The 21,659-nt window shown below is 39.7% G+C and overlaps 2 protein-coding genes across 2 annotated transcripts in view; both read left to right on the top strand.

Moving 5' to 3' along the window:
• The first annotated feature begins 10,476 nt into the window (after positions 1 to 10,476).
• Positions 10,477 to 21,659, top strand: part of Agbl1 (AGBL carboxypeptidase 1) — a 907,135-nt gene continuing 895,952 nt past the window's right edge. Inside the window, exons 1-4 of the mRNA XM_052186269.1 lie at positions 10,477 to 10,512; positions 11,435 to 11,525; positions 13,295 to 13,441; positions 19,570 to 19,701. Of these exons, the coding sequence (XP_052042229.1) occupies positions 10,477 to 10,512; positions 11,435 to 11,525; positions 13,295 to 13,441; positions 19,570 to 19,701 (406 nt within the window). The remainder of the gene's footprint in view (positions 10,513 to 11,434; positions 11,526 to 13,294; positions 13,442 to 19,569; positions 19,702 to 21,659) is intronic.
• Positions 17,519 to 18,589, top strand: LOC127667464 (eukaryotic translation initiation factor 2 subunit 2-like). Its single transcript, XM_052160462.1, has one exon. The coding sequence runs from the start codon at positions 17,519 to 17,521 to the stop codon at positions 18,386 to 18,388; it is 870 nt and encodes a 289-aa protein (XP_052016422.1). The 3' UTR covers positions 18,389 to 18,589.

Here is a 21,659-nt window from a genome sequence, read left to right as displayed (position 1 = left end):
GAAGTGAAACAAATTTGTCTTCCGTAAGCGAGACTACTGAGCCTGGCGCCTATGGAGGGTCTTCCTGGTTTTTGGAGTTTAGCTCTGAAAACTAGATGGAAGAATTTCCTGGTGTCTTCAATGACATTTGTGATCTTAGAGACCTGTACTTATGTTTCTAGATTATCAAAAATGTGACTTTATTCACTGATTGTCATATAGGCACACCATTTTCCCCAGTGTCTTGTGGCAATTTTTGACTTTGAAGTCTTGGTCCAGAGTGAAAGTATAATGCTATCTCCACCTTTTTTCTTTTTCTTTTCTTTTTCTTAGATATTTTCTTTATTTACATGTTAAATGTTATCCCCTTTCCTGGTTTCCCCTCCATACTGCCCCTAACCCCTCCTCCCTCTGCTCACCAATCCACATACTTATGCTTCCCTGTCCTGCCATTCCCCTGTACTGGGGCATCGAGCCTTCTCAGGACCAAGGGCCTCTCCTCCCTTTGATGTCCAACAAAACCTCCACCTTTTGATGCTCTTCTCTCTATCATAATTCTTATTGATTTTAACCATGCATTCTTATTAGTTTTATAGCCCCTAGGGTTGACAGTGATTTTGGGGGAGTACTCAGGTTTTCTTGGGTGTGCTCTATAAAGTAGGCAAAATACTATACTACTCGGGAAACTGTAAGTGGGATATGTATTCAGCATTATCATATGAAAAGCATTTGTTCTTGTCTGAGCCATCATGAAGCACTTCCTAGATGCATGAGACCTTGGGTGATATTATCAACCATCAAGCAGTATTCCTGGCGTAGTTCTAATGTGGAATCTGTGGTTTCTAGTAGCTCTAGGGTGGGATGTTTACACTTTCAAAGAGATATCTAGCATATTTATAGATTGATGGCAAGATCTATGTGACCTTTTAATAAAGGGATGAGACTTCTCTGGAAGAATAAATTTTTTAACCATACTTACCTTACATAGTCATGATTAACACTGGCCATCTTATTCAGCAAAGGAACCCACAGATGAAATATATGTTAAGTACTTTAGTCTTGGGATGATCTGAAAATGAAATGTTTGGGCATTTGCAAAGAAATGTGTTGCTTAATTTATTTCCCAAACTGCTTTCTATTTAGCTGCTTAATTGTAGTTATGCTTATCATAACAAATCTTATAATAAACTCTCGCATTTGTATTTGACAACATAGCCATCGTGGATATTCTAGTTAAGGATGGATTTACTTTAAAGATGCTTCCACATTGTTTGGGTGGAAATCACAGTTGAGGTTCTTCAGAGGCACTTGGAATGAGCCAGTTATTTCCAGGAGCTCATGATGTGGTTTAAAATATTTCCAAGATGAACATCCTCAAATGAGGCGGTTAAGCTATCCATGCAGGTTGTGTAATATCTTTCTTAAGGAAACTTCAGACATCATCTGTTTTTATGCCAGTACCGTGTTGTTTTTATTACTATAGCTTTGTAGTATAACTTGAATTTGTGGTGATGATACTTCCAGCAGTATTGCTTGGGGTTTGTTTTGGCTATCTTGACTCTTTTGTGTAAACCACAAAACATTTATTCTTTTCATTTGTGTCATTATCTTCATTAACTACATTGACAGGGACATCATATTATACAGCTATTTTTGGTTTGTTTGTTTGTTTTGGAAAAGCATTATCATAGTGTTTTCCAGCTGGAGTTAAGTTGCGCTTTGCAGTACTTATGTATGCTTTGCAGTCATAGATGGGGCTGGAAATGGGAGATGGCGTTACCTCCTGGAGTAGAAGCCAGGGACATTGTTAAATATCTTATCTTCCACTCTTCCACTCCAACGTATTCTCATTTGCTTCAAATATAAACATTAGATTATGAAATCCTGTATTAGTGCAAGCTAATTGGTTGAAATTGTATTTTAAAGGATAATCAGCAGAGTAGGTATTTTTAAGAGAATGTGTGCAGTTTAAAGAGAAAGAGATAAATAAAAAATTATGAATGTTGGTGAGGATGTGGAGAAAGAGGAACACTCCTTCACTGTTGGTGGGGCTTTAAGATGGTACAACCACTTTGGAAATCAGTCTGGATGTTCCTCAGAAAACTGGACATGACACTTCCGGAGGACTCTGCTATACCTCTCCTGGGCATATACCAAAAGGATTCCCCGGCATGCAATAAAAACACATGCTCCATTATGTTCATAGCAGCCTTATTTATAATAGCCAGAAGCTGGAAAGAACCTAGATGTCCCTCAAAGGAGGAATGGATAAAGAAAATGTGGTCTATTTACACAATGGAATACTACTCAGCAAATAGAAAGAATGAATTCACAAAATTTTTAGGCAAATGGTTTGATCTGGAAAATATCATCCTAAGTGAGGTAACCCAATCACAAAAGAGTACACATGGAATGCAATCTCTGATAAGTGGATATTAATTAGCTCAGAAGCTCTGAATACCCAAGGCACAAATTGCATAACAAGTAACTCCCATGAAGAAGTATGGAGAGGGTCCTGATCCTGGAAAGGATTGATCTAGCATTGGAGGGGAATGTAAGGACAGAGAAAAAGGAGGGAGGTGATTGGAGAATGGATAGAGAGAAGGTTTATGGGACATATGGGGAGGGGGGATCTGGGAAACGGGAAATCATTTGGAATGTAAACAAAGAATATAGAAAATAAAAATATTAAAAAAATTCAAAAATATATGAAGCTTGAAGGGGAATGCTAGCCTATTTTAATGGACCAGAGCCAGCAGACCAACAAACATGGACTGAAGAAAAAAAATTATCCCGTCTCAGGAATATGACAATTGTTCAGCTATGCCTTTGACATGTCTTAATATTGTCTTAAATTAATTAAGGCCACAGGAGATTGTGATGGGGAGAGGTCAGGAGCCATTATATTGAGGTTGGAAATGGTCTCCTTCTAATGAGGCCTCTGTCTCTAAAAGCTGTGTGGGGAAGTGCTTTAACAGTGCTTTACACCCTCCCTGAGCATATCCTCTCCTCTGAGGTCCTTGGCACACTTTTAGCAGATGGACACAGTGCTACTTTCTTTCTGACTTCTTATTTTCAGTGTGTGGGACTAAAATGCAACTGATGGTCCCCAATGCCAAAGCAACAGGAAGTGTGCCTTTTAGCATGAAGACCTTAGCACAGTCTGACATCATAGAATGGTCCTGGCTTGTCAGTGGCTTCTGAAACTGGAAGGGTCCAACTGTGTTCTCTTTCATTATAGCAAAAGTGATGGAAGAGGGCAGGATGTGGGGTCCAGAGATGGTGCATGATTAATCTGAAGTCATAATGGAAAAATCAGGGTCAGGAGTAGGTTTACCTTCTCCAATTCTGATGTGTTTCAGTATACTAACATAGTAGCACTTTAAAAAAAGAACTGAATAGGGCTGGAGAGATGGCTCAGTGGTTAAGAGCACTGACTGCTCTACCAGAGGTCCTGAGTTCAATTCCCAGTAACCACATGGTGGCTCACAACCATCTGTGATGGGATCTGATGCCCTGTTCTGGTGTCGCTAAAGAGTGTGACAGTGTACTCATATACATAAAATAATAAATAAAAAGGAAATCAATGATTCAGAGCAAAGCTCAGTAAAATCTGTGTTTGATTTTCAGTTTAAATACCAATCTAGCTGGTTCTGCCTTGCTTTCTCCGCAGCCCCTCTGTTATGTTTGTGTGTGTCTCTCTCTCTGCACATGAGACTATGGTATGGGTGTGTGTGTGTGTGTGTGTGTGTATGTTAATGCTTGTGCCTCTATGACAGGATCTCTCTCTGAACCTGTTGCTTAACTGGAGGTTACCAAGTGTTAGCAATCCTATTTTCCTTATCTCCCACAAGCTTGAGATTACAGGCATGTCTGAGATCACACATGGCCTCTTATATAGGTGCTGGGATCTAAACTCATGTCCACTTGCATTTGCCCTCTGACCATCTACAGAATTCATCTATAGAAAATGCCTATTTTGGAACTCTAAATTGTATATGTCTCTGAAAATAGCTCCTGATATTGGGGTTTAAGGATGACCATTCTCTATAAGTTTATATAAAATTCATGTTGGTTCAATATCCATGGAAGAACAGGTATCTCTGTCTACTACTACTACTAAGTGTATGCTTGTATTGGTTATTTTCTTGTTGCTGTGACAAAGTGCCTGAGGGTTGGTGAGCAGGGGATGAATTAGAAACCCTGGGTTCTGTGAAGGCTCAATGCCTTAGTATAAGGGAATGCCAAGGTGGGGAAGTAGGGAGTGGGTGGACAGGTGAATGAACACCCTTATAGAAGCAGGGGGAGGGAGGATGGGATAGAGGGTTTCCAGAGGGGAAACCAGGAAAGGGGATAACATTTGAAATATAAATAAAGTATCTAATAAAAAGAACTTGGAGGAAAAAAAGAATGGGGGCATCTTCTTAATGCCTTTGTTATGAAGGTTCCTGAGATGTGATTGATACAATGGCTTTTTAGGAAAGTGGTTGAGTGTCCTGTCTTGGATGTTTTTAGTATGTGTTTTATAGGTAGTGGAGCCAGGAGGAATCAAAGCAAAAAAATGGCAGCTTCTGGCTGAAGCAAGGTGATGCTGACTCCCTTCCTCATGTTGGTGTTGAAGCCTGGGCTGCAGGCACCGGGAGACATTATTTACTTGCTGTGTTTAGAATCTGTCTAAAAGAGCTGGAAATTGTTTGACACTATTTTTCAGTCATCTTGAATTGTAACCTGCACACTTCGTGCTATAATTTGTCAACTGTGTCTTGAAGAGACACCACTGCTTGCCTAGAATAGAGACAGAGCTGGCATTCCGGTGAATGCCATTTAAAAGAAATCAGAGAACCTTTCAGGGATATGATGCTGTTGATTACTGCCATGATTAGCATTGGGGCTGGGAGACTTCACCCTCCACCAAGTGGCAACAAGTGTGCTGGGCATTGTTGACAAAACTCAGGATTCCTGATTGCTTTTGCCAGAGGAGGTAACCCCACTCTCTCCAGATGCACATTTATTTCCCCTCCACTCTCCTTATGAGCATTTTGCTAAGTAGGGAACATCATGACCCAGATGGAAAACTGACTCAGGAGCCTGTATCCCCAATGACCTTCCAACCTATTTTTAGATCATTCACCTTCTCTCCCCTGTGTCTGCCCACGCACGTGTGCATTGACTCATGATTTTTTGAGTATTTATTGTAACCAGATTCTTTTCCATCTGATATGCTGTATCTAACCCTGTAACACCAACAGGCTAGGAAAAATTGTTAGGGAAATACTGTGAATATGGAATTGCATTTTACAGAGGTAACAGAAACTGGGCTAAAGTGAACCTGCACCGTAAGGACATCTTTGGTCTGGGGAGAGGGGCGCTGTAACTCAGTGGTAGAAAACTCTTCTACCAGGTTCAAGCTGCATACTGGGTATAGTGAGGTAACAAAGCACCTGCTGCAACCTACATTCAGGAAAATTGTAGGATGGAAGAAAAGAGGGCAGCAAGGCCATGGCGGATTTCAATTTGTGTTTCTAAGTTGTCCTGCACAATCCCATGGTATCCATTTCATTCCGCCTCTCTCTAACCCATCTTGTTTCACTTCAGACCACCCTGCCCATTTTTGTATCTTCTCATTTCATCCAGTTCCATACCTTCTATCTGATCCCATTCCATAGCTTTCCAAATGCTTCTCTGTACAAGACCCCATTATAAGTCCTATGGATGCCAAAAGGAATGATTCAGAATTTTTAGTCTAGAGTTGTTCACCACCCAGATGAAGTGTGGATGATTGAAAGCGTCTGAAAATGTTCCACTCTCTTGCTTGAAGAGTCAACCAGAACCTTCCATTTAAATAAGGGACCACATCCTAGCCCAATTAATTGATAGAATGTAGTGAATTTGAGACATTTGGTTGCTGAGACGATGCCAAAAGAAACCTTGGGACTTCAAGCTAGTTCTCCTTCAAGGCTATCCCTGGGGGGAAATCAGATGCCATGTCAGACATTCAAGATACTTAAGATTCTGATGCTAAAAAGAACATCTACAGTCGATAGTCCCATGTGAGTCCAGATCTCCAGATTACTTCACCACATTTGACCAGCATATCTGTTGACCTCTTCCTAAACCCACTTACCATCAAACAGAGCAGAAGAAACTGCCAACAAAGTCCTGTCCCAGTTTCAAGCCCCAAATCTAAAGATCTGGTAAAAGACCATTGTCTGAAGCCATTGAGCTTCAGAGTAGTTTATTATGCCAGCATATGTAACTAGAGAGGAGATAAAAAGATAACTGTTTAACTAAGCATTCTAAGGAAGGGTAGCTATAAAATACTGTTGAGAAAACAAACACACAGAAATGTTTGTTTCCTCTGAGGCCAAGCATTGCACCAATTAGGTGGGTACCAATTGTACTATAATCCTTGTCAATAGTGTCTGCTGAATTCCTTGACTTGTACAGTACCCAGTGTGTTCAGATTTTTGACAATTGTGGATAATGAGTGCTGAGAAGGCAAGATAGCAGAGGGAACTATACAGAAGGGGGCCTAGAGCTGGAAACTGAAATATGATTGGAAGAGGGAGGATAAATGATGCCAACCAACAGCATCAGAATCTACAAAGCCCTGAAGGCACAAGTACTCACTGTGCTCTTGGGCACAATCACTGGTTCTGTGTCATTGATGTGTTCTGACTCAGTCAGGGTCATAGAAAAGACTGAAATGTTCTTTCATGGCAGGAATGTGAAGGATCTTATTTTCATACCATGATTCTGAGGCAGGAAGAAGAAGGTAAGAGAGAGATATAGAGAATTTGAAGGCAAAGAGGTGACAAATTTAAAACAGGCTATGAGAAAATTGCAATTCAAATCTGCAGTCTCTGAAAGACACTGTGTGTTCTTCTAACTGTTTGTCTCTCCCTGAAAGCTTGGCAGATCCATTTTTTATTGGAAAGTCTCAACAGACAGGGGATTACTCAGTGATTCATTTAAAAGGAATCATTAAAGGAAAATCAGGGCACATCACATCCTGCCTTCTTTAATTGCTCATTTATTATTACTGTGGGTGAGATAACGGCTTTGTGCTATTCTTCTAAATAGTGTAAAATATTTATTGGTAAATATAGCAATGCATAAATTAATGTCAGTTGAGGGTTTGTGGGGGCATTTTTCCCTCCACTGATAGCCATAATTTTTACTTAAAGAAAAACAACATGATGTATTCTGGTTGAGCATTGAGTGAGAGAGTTGTGAACTCAATATCTGTAGGAAGGAATTGTCTTCATTGTTTCTTTGTCAAAGTGGGAGTCTCTGGGTGGACCTATAGCATGTCTGTAAAATCAATTTCTTTTCTATTAAGAACACAGTGCTTGGGAAGGAGGCATATAGAGGTGTAAACTTTTTTCTTTAGGGGTCACAGCTGAATTCAGAAGCAAACCCTCCAACTTTAAGAGACTTTTATAAGTGAGGGTATTTGTTATATTTCTTATCTCAAAGTCCACAGGTAAGTGGTTCTGTAGAGTTGATTTGCTGGCTTAACAATGTCACCTAGGATTCAAGATAATGTCTTCATACAGCAACATCCAAAAATAGGAAGTTTATTTTTTTTTGTCCTGCAGAAAATCATTTTTAGAATCTTCTAGCAGACTTCTACTCAGATTTTCTTTTCCCCCAACCCAGGATTGATATACATTTCTAAACTAATCATGCTAACTTCAAAAAGGCTTGGAAGGTTGGCCAAAGTTCCATCTCTGTGCTGGAGAAGAGGGTATAAGTATCCTTCATTAGTACTAGATTGTTCTTTGAAGCAATTAAAAATAGTTATTTGTGCATTTTTATGTGTATAGTGTTTTATCTGCATAGATGTAGTTCATGACATTCTTGCAGTGCCCATGGAGATCAGAAAAGAGTATTAGATTCCCTGGGACTGGAATTATAAATGATTGTGAACCATTATGTGAGTACTAGGAATCAAACCTGGGTCCTCTGACAAGAATAGTACTTTTAACTACCATGACACCTCTGTAGTCCCGTGAATAGTGTTTTCATTAAGGGATCTATAGAGGGATGGCTCATTTGTGTATAGCCTGCATTGTTGGCCATGCCAAAGTAACTTGGGTCTGGTGATTTAATATATAACATATGGCCAGCTAGTTATATCCTAGCTGGAAAATGCAGTAGGAGCATGTGAGACAAGGATAGTCTCAGGGAGTATTCATGGGCCCTGTAAGAGAGCAGGCAATTCTTTATGGGGAGAAATTAATTTAATAAAATGTTAAAAACAATAAAACAGGTTGCTTATTACAGTTCAGGAGGGGGAATAGAGAGGCAAGATGTTTGCTCACAAGGTATTTAAAATTCCCTGTACCATCTGTTCCATTCAATTGGTCACACAGAATGTAGATTCACATGTCAATGTCACCATGTTGCCATGCTTCCCTCTGGGAACAAGAGCTTACAGCATGGCAATGGTACATTGTCACCTTTTCATTTGGTTTCTGTGACTTTTCATTCATGGACATGACTGGGTTAAATGTCCCTTCCCTTGAGTCTTCCAGCACCAGGGTTTACCTTTACCACAGCCTGTAGCACTCCCAGGTCTGACTGTCTGCCAGCTGTTGTCTCAGCCAGGCCCAGAGTCTGTGATGGCAGATTGCATTTCGATCAATAAGTATCCTTACTTCCTAGTTGGTGACTAGAACATAGATGACAACCCATGAATGTCTGCAGGATGAATGTATGAATACTTGAATGGAAGGAAATGAAAGTGGGACCCTTTATTTCCCCTCTGTCAGCTTCTATCTTATTAGTTTTTCTTTTTCTTTGTCCTCACCTCCTCCTTTCCTCTTTTATTTTCCCTTTCCTCCCAATCAAGTCATGAGTCTGGCATTTTAAGTTATACAGCATTTGCACAGTCTCTCTTCATGGAAAACTTGAGGTTGATTCACAATTTTCAATATTAAACATAGAAAGAATCCCATGCACACCTTTTATTCTACTGCAAACAATCTTTTGGTCTAGTTTGCAAAGGTATGAAGTTCTTCAACTCCCCTAAATGATAGACTTATGTCAGAAAAGATCATTGCTTTTGTTTCCAGCTTTGAGGAGAGGAAGGTGCTGACAGTGTGTATATATATAACTGGCAGTTGTTAGAGGGTGATATGGACTTGAGATTTGGGTGCAATCCATTTAATTAATATGATGAGAGCCATGTTTTTATAGGTCAAAGCTCCAAGAAAAAATATCAGAGTATACCTAGTGTATTTTTCTGATGGGTATGTGTGTTAAGTACTGCAAGGTTCCAGAGGCTTTATCTATCTGGAAGATAAAGGAGTTACTATAATTCCATTGTGATATTTTGTCCATCCTTGTTTTGGGGGTATTAGTTTTGATTTGTAAAAATATAGCATTAAGATAGCTACCTAAAGATTCTTAATATTCTCTGGAATTTTCTTTTTTTCTTTTTTTAATATTTTTATTTTATATATTCTTTGTTTACATTTCAAATGATTTCCCCTTTCCCGGATCCCCCCTCCCCATATGTCCCATAAACCTTCTTTTCTCTGTCCATTCTCCAATCACCTCCCTCCTTTTTCTCTGTCCTTATATTCCCTTCCAATGCTAGATCAATCCTTTCCAGGATCAGGACCCTCTCCATACTTCTTCATGAGAGTCATTTGTTATGCAATTTGTGCCTTGGGTATTCAGAGCTTCTGGGCTAATTAATATCCACTTATCAGAGATTGCATTCCATGTGTATTCTTTTGTGATTGGGTTACCTCACTTAGGATGATATTTTCCAGATCAAACCATTTGCCTAAAAATTTTGTGAATTCATTGTTTCTAATTGCTGAGTAGTATTCCATTGTGTAAATATACCACATTTTCTGTATCCATACCTCCTTTGAGGGGCATCTGGGTTCTTTCCAGCTTCTGGCTATTATATATAAGGCTGCTATGAACATAATGGAGCATGTGTCTTTATTGCATGCCGGGGAATCCTTTGGGTATATGCCCAGGAGAGGTATAGCAGGGTCCTCTGGAAGTCTCATGTCCAGTTTTCTGAGGAACCTTCAGACTGATTTCCACAGTGGTTGTACCATCTTGCAGCCCCACCAGCAGTGGAGGAATGTTCCTCTTTCTCTCTGGAATTTTCTGCTGAAGAAAAATATTCTTGTTATATGTTCTGAAATATGACTTTCAGGAAGGTATTGGGTGGTAGTGGACTTGGTGGACCCCCTGCAGTTCTTTTGGATCCCACTAAAACTATTTATTTCTCTTTTTTCTCGGGAGCAGCCCTCTGATGGGTGCTGATTTTAAAGATTTTAATACCTAGTGAAGGAGAGATAAGAAGGAAGATTAGACATCCGTGGCAGAGTGAGTGCTTTGTCAAGAGCTGAGCTGAGTGATAGAGAGGTAGAAGGCATTCCAGACATGGTTTGTGTGAGGGGTGAAGATATCATAGGGCCAAGCATGCACTAGAAGGATGAATCAATCAGCACTGACCAGCCTAAAATGCAGGCAAAGAGCTGCCAAAGAGGGAACAGTGTGGTCAGATTTGCAGACCAAGCCATAACATTTCTTGGGGAGGAATCTACAACTGAGTGGTTCCATACCATGGAAATACCTATTTTGCATAGTAGTACTGAAATTAATAATGAAGTTGGAGATATCAGGAGAAGAAGATCTTGAAGATTTTTGGTTTCCTGCATTTGTCCAATGTACAATGGAGAGTTCTTGAGGTCATCGAAGTGGAGAAGGAGCACAAGTCTTACTTATGGGAGTGTTAAGACTCATAAATGATGCACTTATCCAAATAATGATAAAAATGACCTCTTCTTAATGTTACAGTGCAAAGGCATAAGCTTGACTTTTGGGAACCTGGAGTGTGTTGCATTTCTGGAATTATGATATAGGTTACCTCAGGGAATTCTGTATGTCTTCCCAACTTCTGAATGAAGACTTCTCTTCTGAAGAAGAAGCAAAAATGTTTATACTTAGAAGGATTTCTAAAAATCATTCTCACAATCTGATCTAATTTTTTTTTAGAAAATTAAAGCTTATCCTTGTTTGCCCAGGCAATATTTGCATCAGAACATTTTGATGACTTCTGTTTTTGTTTTTTGTTTGTTTATTTGTTTGCTAAATAACTCAAGGCTACTTAAATATATGATGTCTGTGACTGAAGCTCACTAAGCTCCTTTAGTTTGTTGTCTCTAGGTCAATCAGTGCTTGTGTTTGTGTGTACCTTAATAATATTATTAGACTGGTCCCCAAAGAGAGGTCTCTAGTGCTTTAGAGATACCACATCTGAAACTCCTATCTCAATGAGTTCATTCATTGCTACTTAAGGAGAACTCCTCTGTCCACTCTTTCACCTTATGGACTTGATTTCAGCACAGCAAAGCTTAACTCTGCCAGTTCTTTGCATCTCTAACCAGGCTGCTTCTAACCTGTTGCATGTGTTGTCAAGATACCTACCTGTCTGTTATCATTGCAGAACTCCTCTGATAAAGCGTCCATCCTGGCCATCCTCCAAGTCCTCGGCGATCTTCTTTCTGTTGGTGAGTAGGCTATGCTCACACCAAATCATATTGTAGATTGAAAACAGTGCTGGCTATTTTGTAGCTTAACTTTCCTATGTGGGAGAGAACCACCAGCCAATGCTTTCCCCTTGATGTGATTTGATAAAGCTTATGTAGACTGGAATAATTGTACTTGGGCTCTTCAGCCTTCTCACCTACCTTACAGTGCCCAAACTTTGGAGGCATTGAGATGCTGGGTGGTTATGATATGGTTTTTCATTTGTAAGGCCAAATGTCTTCATCTGGGACAGCTGCTCCACAGCAACCATATCTCTTTCTCCCTAGACTCCTTTCCTCTGTGTCTCACAGGAGGAGATAGGTAGTGGAGCTTTCTTACATATATCTTGTGAAGATGGAACTATGGGGTGGGTGAACTTCAAAGGTTGTCAGGTCCTTTACTTTTTCAGAAATGGGATGTCAGGATTGAGTAGCTATGTGCCACCTGAGTTAACCTGATTAAAAAATATTAGCACAAACAGACAAAATTAAGGATGTGTGACACCAGAGATAAATTTTCAAGGCTCTCACTACACTGTGGACTTTAAAAAAAAAGAATCAACTTTCATGTCTTCCTGTGGAAGGGCCACTTCTATGTAAAAGAATTAAAAAAAAAAAAACAAAAAACCGAGTTTCCTTTTTGTAGATCATCACTTGTCTTTTGAGATGAAACTATCTTCAGGAGGTAGGTAGAAATGAAGCCTTGGAATTTCTTTTCTATATGGATGATATTTTTTGTTTGTTGTTGAAACAGAGTATCTCTGTGTGGCCCTGGCTGTCCTAGAACTCACTCTGCAGGCTGTGAATATTTTTATTTTAAAGTCAAGGTCTCACTCTATAATCCAGGATGCCTGGAACCAACAATCCTTCTGCTTAAACTTTCTATGTGCTGAGACTATAAGTGTGCACCACTACTCCTGGATATATGTGCCCCCCCATCCTATTTCCCATCTCTATTTTATTCTTCCTCCTTTATCTTATCTTTATTTTTCTTCCCTCATTTATTTTATTCTCTTTTTTTATGGGCAGGCAATCTTTTTAGTAGGATGGAAAACTCAGAATTTCTCTGTTGATATTTTTATGCCTGTTGGTTCCCTTGGTTAGGTCATACAGGGCCTTCTTCATGCTAATATGTAATCACTGCTTTTGGGCTGTCCCTGAGGACAGAGAGGTCTTACTCAAGTCTATGCCTTGGTAGAAAAACAAATACTTCACTCTTGCTCAGGCCTCTGACCAAGAGTCTTCGGATGCTGTGTCTGGGCATCTTGTTTCTTAGGAGGTCCCTTCAGGGGTTTCTCTATTTCCCTTCTATTAATTGCTAAAGAACAAAATTAGAAAATCATTACAACCCCAATAAAATGACTCTAGATCAGATAGTAACCTTTTCCTGCTACCAACGACTCATGTTTATTACAGAAGAATATATATTTAGTATATAATGATGTGTCAATTTATATACATCTACATACTGTGTACACAAAATGAAAGACTTAATGGGTCCCCAGAACTTGTAGTATCATTCAATTTACCATAGCTTCAGGAAGTGAATATATTAAAATTCCTAAATATCTTTCAGTTACCATATTGCACATTCTTCTTCCATCAGATGGCAGCACAACTCGAAGACAGGTCATGTCTTTCTGTGGTGAAATGAATGGACTTGTTCATTGTCTCTAGCTGTTAAGCCTGAGGTTTCTTCTGGGGAGGAGGGTTACCATTCGTGTCTCATGTTTTCTCTGGTTTCCTCCCAGGCACAGACAAGAGGATTTATTATATGATCAGCAAAGGTGGCAGCGAAGCCCTTCTGCAGACTCTGGTAGACACAGCAAGGTCAGCTTCTCCTGACTGGGACATCCTCCTGCCTCTCTTCAGGCTGCTGGCTAAAGTTGGCTTAAGAGGTACCTACACTTCAAAACCTACTGGAGTTGTCCCCTGAGAACAGTTGAGGTAGCCCTTGTGCAGAGGCAGACGGGGGGTGTCTTAGGCGCCCTGGTGATAACAGGCCCAGCCTTATAGGAGAGGTAATTTTCCTTTATTGTTATTTTAAGGCCCAGAGTATTACATATTTTTGAGACTGGCTTAAAGCCATGCTGTACAGTGTGGCCTCAGATTTACTGCAGTTCTTTTGCCTCAGCTTCCTGTATACTGGAATTAGAGGTATGCACCATAATATTTGGCAAGTTAAATAAAAAGAAAACCCCTCTAGATTTCAGAAATACAAGATGTGGTGCTGAGGAATGAATGAATGACACAGAGAAGTTGTAGTCACACCTGGTATGGGCTGCAAAAGTATGGATCATAAATCAGAAAAGAGGGGAGTGACTCCAGCACATTTTAAATCCTTATGCAGAATGAGACCATTTTATGAAATGGATCTCATATGAAAGTACATTTTCTGTATTAACTTTTCTCTCTTGCTTTGGAGGCAGAGTCTCATATAGCCTAAGCTAGCCTGGAACTCACTATGTAGGAAAGGATGATCTTGAACTCCAGAGTGCGATTATGGGTAATACACCATCATGCCTGACCATACTTGTGCATTCAATTTTTAGATCTATCATAGCAAATTGTCACAGACTGTTTGCCATAAATATAGTCTCTGATAGTTCTGGATTCCGTAAGTCACAAATCAAGTCCTGGCAGTGTAGGTTCCTTTGGAAAGTCCCAAGGGAGAGTCCATCTTTTGCTACTGTCCTGGTGTTCCAGAACTCTCTCTCTCTCTCTCTCTCTCTCTCTCTCATCTCTCTCTCTCTCTCTCTCTCATTTATGGACTGATTTCTTTTCTCTGTGTTTACAGAGTTCTCTATGTGTTCACTTCTTTCTCTCTCTCTCATTTTTGGACTGATTTATTTTCTCTGTGTTTATATAGTGTTCTCTATGTGTATACCACCATGTGAAGACATGGTGGTATCAGTTATTAGGTTTAGGACCCAGTATGTCCTGTCTGATCCCATTCAATGTACAAAACCTTCGTTTTAAATAAGATGGCATCTTGGATATCTAGTTGGAAATGGATTTTTGGGGCAATACTGTTAATTCAAACCACTGTGATAAGTCACCTAGGAAGAAATAGAACTTCTGCCTATTTTTCTTCACTCCTGGAGGATACTGCCTTTTTAGGCCTCTGGAACTTCCTGGAGGAGGGTTGAATAATCTAAACATTCAGAGTTTATGCACACTTTGAAAAAAATTTCTTTAACATTTACGCTTCAACTGTGTATTGAACATCACGGCACATATCATGCCACAGTGGAAAAGCTCAGGGCCCTTCGATATTCTCTGTTAGGAGCTGAAGCCATATGCTCCAGCACTCAATGTTTAGATCTCTACTTCAGCTCATAGGCATTCTACAGATGGAATGGCATTAGCTAGACCCTGTGAAATATGTCCCAACATAGCTAACATTTCATTTAGTGATCCTTCAGCCAGGGTAACTGCATGAGTGTTCTCTGCAGTGCAAACATCTCTGTGACCAAGACAGTTGAGGAGTTTACTCACACAGAGCTCCTGTTCCAAGTGGGGCAGGTTAGCTGGTCAGCAAATAACTAACGGGATGGTAGCAGACTATGATGAGTGCCGCAAGGAGGAGAAAGAGCGATGCTACCCTAAGGTGGCACAGTCTGGGAGAGGTGACATTTGAGCTGAAACTTGAAGAAGAGGGGAAGTCAGCAAAGCTGAGTGGACTGAGTGAACTCTAAGAAAAGATAGTAGAGACCTGATATATCCCCCAGTCATACAGTACAGGCTAGTTTGAAGGCTGTCCCTGACACTGACTAGCTGTGTGACCCTGGTCAAATTACTTAAGGTTTATGAACTATGGTGCCCTTATGTCTAACATGGAAGTACAGAATTTAATTCTAGAGTTTCTAGGAAGAATAAAGTAAGTATTAGGTCACATCTATCTCTGCACTGTCTCTGATCCACCAACTCCTGAATAATAACACGGAGACTTATTTATTATAGCTTAGGCCTTAGCTGGCTGCCTCCCAGCTGGCTCTCTAACATGAATTAGGCTGAATATTCTATTCCACATCTGCCATGTGGCCCATTACCTTTCAGTCAGACAGTCCCAGCATCTGTCTTCATGGTGAATCTCAGGCCCCTGAATTCTTCCCACAGTTCCTATCTCTGCCTGGAAGTCTTGACTTTCCTCTCCTGCCTAGCTATTGGCTGTCAGACCCTTATTAAACCAAGCAAAAGGTGATGGAGATGTATGTTTATAATACACTAAGGCAGGTGATGATCCATAAAAATAACAATACCAAAATCCAGACGGTACTCAGCTCTCTGCCAGTACAGAAATCAACATTTGAATAATACAACGACAACCTTCACATGAAGCACAAAAATATACCAGCATACATCCTTAGCATATGGATCCAGGGATCTGACAGTCAAGTGTTAAGTGATATACAAGGGCAGTGGTTTTGACATTACTATTTTTTGTGTATGTGTGTTATATGTATGTATCCATGCATTCACATGTATGTATGCACATGTAGAAGGCAGAGGGTGATGTTGGGTATCTTTCTCAATTTCTTGCTGCCTTAATTTTTGAGACCAGGTTTCTCATTGAACCCAGAGCTCACTGTGTTAGATTTCTTTGTCAATGAGCCCCTGGGGGATCCTCTTCCTATTACCTGGATCAGTGCTGGCCTTACAGGTATATGTATAACCACACACTGCTATTCTCATTGCTTAGGGGATCGGAACTAAGTTCCTCATGTTTATACAGCAAGAATTCTTACCTACTGAGTCATCTTCCCAGCTTCAATCTTTTTATTTTTTACAGCAAATCTTATTGTGTATACTTGGGATTTTTAACTTGACATTATGAGATAGAAGTATCAGTATTATTATCACAGCTAAACGGATGAACATATCTACCGACTCATATAGGGTTACTTTATTTTGGTGACAGGAACAGCTAAAGTCTACATATTTAGATTGGTACAATTGTGAGAACTCTATCTTCATGTTGAGTACAAGAGCTGTAGATTCGTCTCTCCTGCTTATTTACAGTTTTGTATCTTTTAACCCTTCCTTCTTCCCTGCTTGGCCCTCAAAATCAGCAGAAAGCACTGTTTCCTTCTCTACCACTATGAACTTGTTCCCTCATGCTAGTGAGGATGGCTTATCAACAAGACAAGGGAGACCAAGTGCCAGGGAGGTGTGAAGAAAGGGAACCTTTGCAGACTTTGTAGTACTGAAGATCAGCATGGCTGTTATTGAAGTGGCATAGAGAATTGAAAAAAAATAAAAGAGCTACCACATGGGCATGCTGATATACACCTGGAGTCCTGACACTTGAAAGGTGAAGATGGGGGTGGGGATGGTGGTGGAAAGAAATTCAGAATGAGTTCCAGGCCATACTGGGCCACAGGAGACCATGCTCAAAACAAACAAACAAACAAACCATGAAATTACCATATTACTCAGCAATTTCTATAATCTCTGATTTGAACATATACCCTAGGAAAGGAAAGAACTATCTTATAAAGATATCTGCCTTCCCATGTTCCTTGAAGAACTAGCCACAAGAGCCATGATATGGAAATGGTGTCTAGGGACCAATAAAGTGTGATATACACATGCAATGCAGTATTATTTAGTCTCATGGGTTATACCCAGAGGCTATTATGCTACACAAAATAATAAAACAAATATAGAATATATTTCTATGAATCTTATAATAATCATGAAGATTTGGACATCACACTTAGGGAAGGACACAAATTAATGCAACTAGACATAGTCACCTGATAGTGGGATCAACGGGCATAAATGAGAAGTGTTTTCCTCTTGTTTTCAGTGCTTATTTTGTAACTATTGAGATGAAGATGATGGACGGAGGGCGGGGTGTTGTTCCCTAGCGCAGTGCTGTGAGAGGTATCAGTAGGAACTATGCTGACTCCAGGGTGTGAAGCCGACCAGTCTGACTTTTCATCCCTGCCGAACCTGCTCAAACCACAGCCATGTCCAGGGATGAGATAATTTTTGATCCTACTATGAGCAAAAAGAAAAAGAAGAAGAAGCATTTTATATTAGATGAAGAAGGTGATGCCCAGACAGAAGAAAGCCAGTCCTCAGAGACAAAAGAAGTGGAGCCAGAACCAACTGAAGAGAAAGATGTGGAAGCTGATGAAGAAGACAGTAGGAAAAAAGATGCTTCTAATGACTTAGATGACTTGAATTTCTTTAATCAAAAGAAAAAGAAGAAAAAGACAAAAAAGATATTTGATATTGATGAAGTTGAAGAAGTTATGAAGGATGTTAAGATTGACAGTGATGCTCAGGAGCCAGCTGAGCTAGAAGATGACCTTGATACTATGTTTGGCAATAATAATAATAAGAATATTAAATTCCCAGAAGATGAGATACTAGAAAAAGATGAAGCTTTAGAAGATGAAGACACCAAAAAAGATGATGGTATTTCATTCAGTAACCAAACTGGGCCTGCTTGGGCAGGCTCAGAAAGAGAATACACATATGAGGAGTTGCTGAACCGAGTGTTCAACATCATGAGAGAAAAGAACCCAGATATAGTTGCTGGAGAGAAGAGGAAATTTGTTAGGAAACCTCCACAGGTCATCCGAGTAGGAACCAAGAAAACTTCTTTTGTCAATTTTACAGATATCTGTAAACTATTACATCGTCAACCCAAACATCTCCTTGCATTTTTATTGGCAGAATTGGGTACAAGTAGTTCTATAGATGGTAATGACCAACTTGTAATCAAAGGAAGATTCCAAGAAACAGAAAATGTCTTGAGAAGATATATCAAGGAATATGTCACTTGTCACACATGCCGGTCACCGGACACAATCTTACAGAAGGACACCTGACTCTATTTCTTACAGTGTGAAACCTGTCATTCTCGATGTTCTGTTGCCAGGATCAAAACTGGCTTCCAGGCTGTCACAGGCAAGCGAGCACAGCTCCGTGCCAAAGCTAACTAATTTGCTAATCACCATTGATTTTTCCAAAATGTGTTGGAGATTTGGCTGAACAGGTTACCATCAGAGTGGATGTACCATTGAGTTAAAAACAAGATAGAAAAACTGCCAAGTTCTTTGGCAAGTGATTGATTGTTCTGAAATCCTTGCAAGATACTGATATTCAAGCTGTTGACATAGTCATTGCCTACTTTAACAACTGTCAGAAGCGTGGTGGGGTAAGGAGTTGCTTTTTAAAATTGTTCATAAACTTTTGTAAAATGCAAGATAAATTAAAGTTATTATAACAGTAAAAAAAAGAGATGAAGATGATGAACGGCTTACTCACAACACAAGACGTCATGTTATTAGAACATCATACCTTTTAACTTTAATTTTCTTTTCTTAAAAGCTTTTCGCTTTTTGTTATGAAAATTCTTTGTTAAATGGAAATATTACCATCATCTACCTTAGCTTTGATCTAACATCTCCAAAAGTTCTACACTATCGTTTGCATATTCAAAACAATATCCAATCAAAAGAACAAGATACATGATTGACATGCATCCCAGCACTGCTCGGGAAGCAGTGGTGGAGGCAGGTGAATCTTGGTGAGTTCTAGGTTAGTCTAGTCTCCATGGTGAGTTCCAAGACAGTTGTGGATGTGTAGAAAAAAATCCATTTCAAAAACCAAAGCAAAGCAAAGCAAAGCAAAGCAAGCAAGCCAACCTACCCAAAAAACAAACAGCAAAAGGATCCAATCAAAGTTCATGCACTGCATTCAATGTATTTCTTCTAATTTTTTGATCCATTCCAGATTTGTCTTAAAGACATTGATATATATGCAGATGATTAGGAGTGTTGGTAGATTTAAAGTCTTGCAGTCTTAGAACCCATAGCTTTCATGTAAATAAATAATCCAGACTCCACTCTTCTGATGTATTTGGCTCCAACGAGGGCATATTTAGAGTACTTTTAATTAGGCTAAAAAGTGTCTTTGGCTATAATTATCCTCTGTCATTTTTCCTTCTCTCCTGAAACCTTCAGAATGAATGTGAGACATATTAAGAGAAATGAATTTGTGTTCCTAGATAAGAAGTTTGGACAGAAGGCACTAGACTTAGAAGCACTTGATGTGACCTTGATTCTGGCCAGGAAAAACCTGTCTCATAGCCAGAACCTCCTGCATTGTCTCTGGGTATTGCGTGTCTTCGCCTCCAGTGGTAAGTTGGGCTGGGAAATGAGGAAACCATGTGGTCGTGTGGGGGAGAGCGGATTTGGGTGAGGATGCATGTGGTCCCATTCAGACACATGAAGGAACCTGACAATCCAGAGGATGTGGAGGGCAGACATTCATTTATTGATTTGGTCAGGTACAGCTTTAGAGGTAGTACCTAAGTATTGTCTTTGGATTTTCCTCTGAGTTGTGTATACAACATTCCATGTTTTTCTATGAGTAATACCAGGTACAGAAATCCTGTGGCAGGAGAAAAGCAGATTTTCCTTAGGTCTTGACATAGTCATAACAGTATATGTTACATCTGTTAAAGACAACGACATTGTGATGGCTGGAGAGAGAACTCATCGTAAGGTGTTTGACTTGCCTGAGAACCCACTAGTATCAAAATACTAGCTTGGTGATATGGAATTGTAATGCCAGGGTTGGGGACGCAGAGACAGGAGGATGCCTGGAACTTGCTAGCCAGCTGGTGTAGCCTAATTGGTGAGATCTAGGCCAATGAGAAATCCTGTGTCAAAGGAAGTAGACACTATTCTTGTGGATGAAACATGACCTCCTCAGACAGGTGCATGTGAACTCTCTCTCTCTCTCTCTCTCTCTCTCTCTCTCTCTCTCTCACACACACACACACACACACATTAGCCAGGAAAGGGAAAATCATTTTTAAATTTAAATAAAAAATATATCGAATAGAAAAAAACAAAACTGGAAAAACAAACAAACAAAGAATAGTTCTTATTAATTCCATGAAGCTACTCACAGATATAACAAAATCCTTACTGATTTTTTTCTAACCTTGTGCTTTTTCCTAGCAGACCTTCTCTCTGGGTGATCACATCTGAACCTGTCAGAGGATAGTTACTAAGGATCTACTTACCTCAGCTGTTTTTAATTATCACAACTATGTATTTAGATCTACATTTTTATATCTCAGAAAAGAAAAAGCCAGCTGCTTCGAAGAGTGAAGTAATTTCTTAAGTTTATACAGATAAAGTCCTGAAGGCTGGCTTTAGAATTCCAAAATTCATGTTAATTCTACTCCATGTGGAGGCACTTTTCATTAATAGATTAGATTCTATACCTCCTATCTCACATGTAATGAGCACAGACTTTCATTTCTCCTTTCTAAGCTCCCTTCCTGGGGAATAAAAGTGACAATTATTTAGATGTAATATACTCTGTAGGGGAAAGACTGTGGGCTTAGTGCCAGGGAGCCCTCAGTTTGACTCTAATGCTATTTCTCATGAGTTGTGGAACGTGGGCACTTGGCCTGGTTAACCTCATGTTTTTTCCCCTTTATAAAATTACAGCAGCAATAATTATTACTATTAATCTGCTAGGTTTTTGTCTTATTAAAACAACAGAAATTAATTTTCTTACAGTACTAAGGGCTGGAGGTCTGAGACCAAGACTTTGGCAGATTTTGCTTTCTTCTATAGCCTGTCTCCTTGGACAAAAGAAGATTCTGTCATCTTCCCATGTCCCTGTCTGGTTTTCCCATGGGCTTGTGCATCTTTGGTCTCTTTCCATGTTTAAATATTCTCAATGACAGACACAAAACAGGTTAGATTATATCCCTTCTCCAGTGGTGTCTTTTTAACTTAATTATGCCTTTAGGTCATAGGGATTATAGCTTTCAAATGGATTTGGGGGAATGCATTCACTCCTCTGCCAATCTCATAGACCTGTTAGATGGGACAAACAAGATCATGTTCATAGGTAATGCCATGATATTGTAGCTGCCTTATCCTACCCCAATCTTTGTCTAATATTTTGCAATCGCATCAAAAGTACACGTGTAAGTGTAGTGACTAGGTAACCCCTCCAGGTATCCTAAGAACTACTGAAATATTCCATTTTTACTATTTTTATCCTTACTTAAAATACAGGGTCTCATGAAGCACAGACTGGCCTCAAACTTACCATGTAGCCAAAGATCAC

Source organism: Apodemus sylvaticus, chromosome 1 (genome assembly GCF_947179515.1).
Source record: "Apodemus sylvaticus chromosome 1, mApoSyl1.1, whole genome shotgun sequence".
Classification (NCBI taxonomy): Eukaryota; Metazoa; Chordata; class Mammalia; order Rodentia; family Muridae; genus Apodemus; species Apodemus sylvaticus.
Note: the sequence above shows the minus strand (reverse complement) of the source record. Positions and strands in the feature narration are given on the sequence as shown.

Bases quoted from the DNA above. Each gene is read 5' to 3' on its own strand.
- LOC127667464 (XM_052160462.1), top strand. From the start codon at position 17,519: ATGTCCAGGGATGAGATAATTTTTGATCCTACTATGAGCAAAAAGAAA.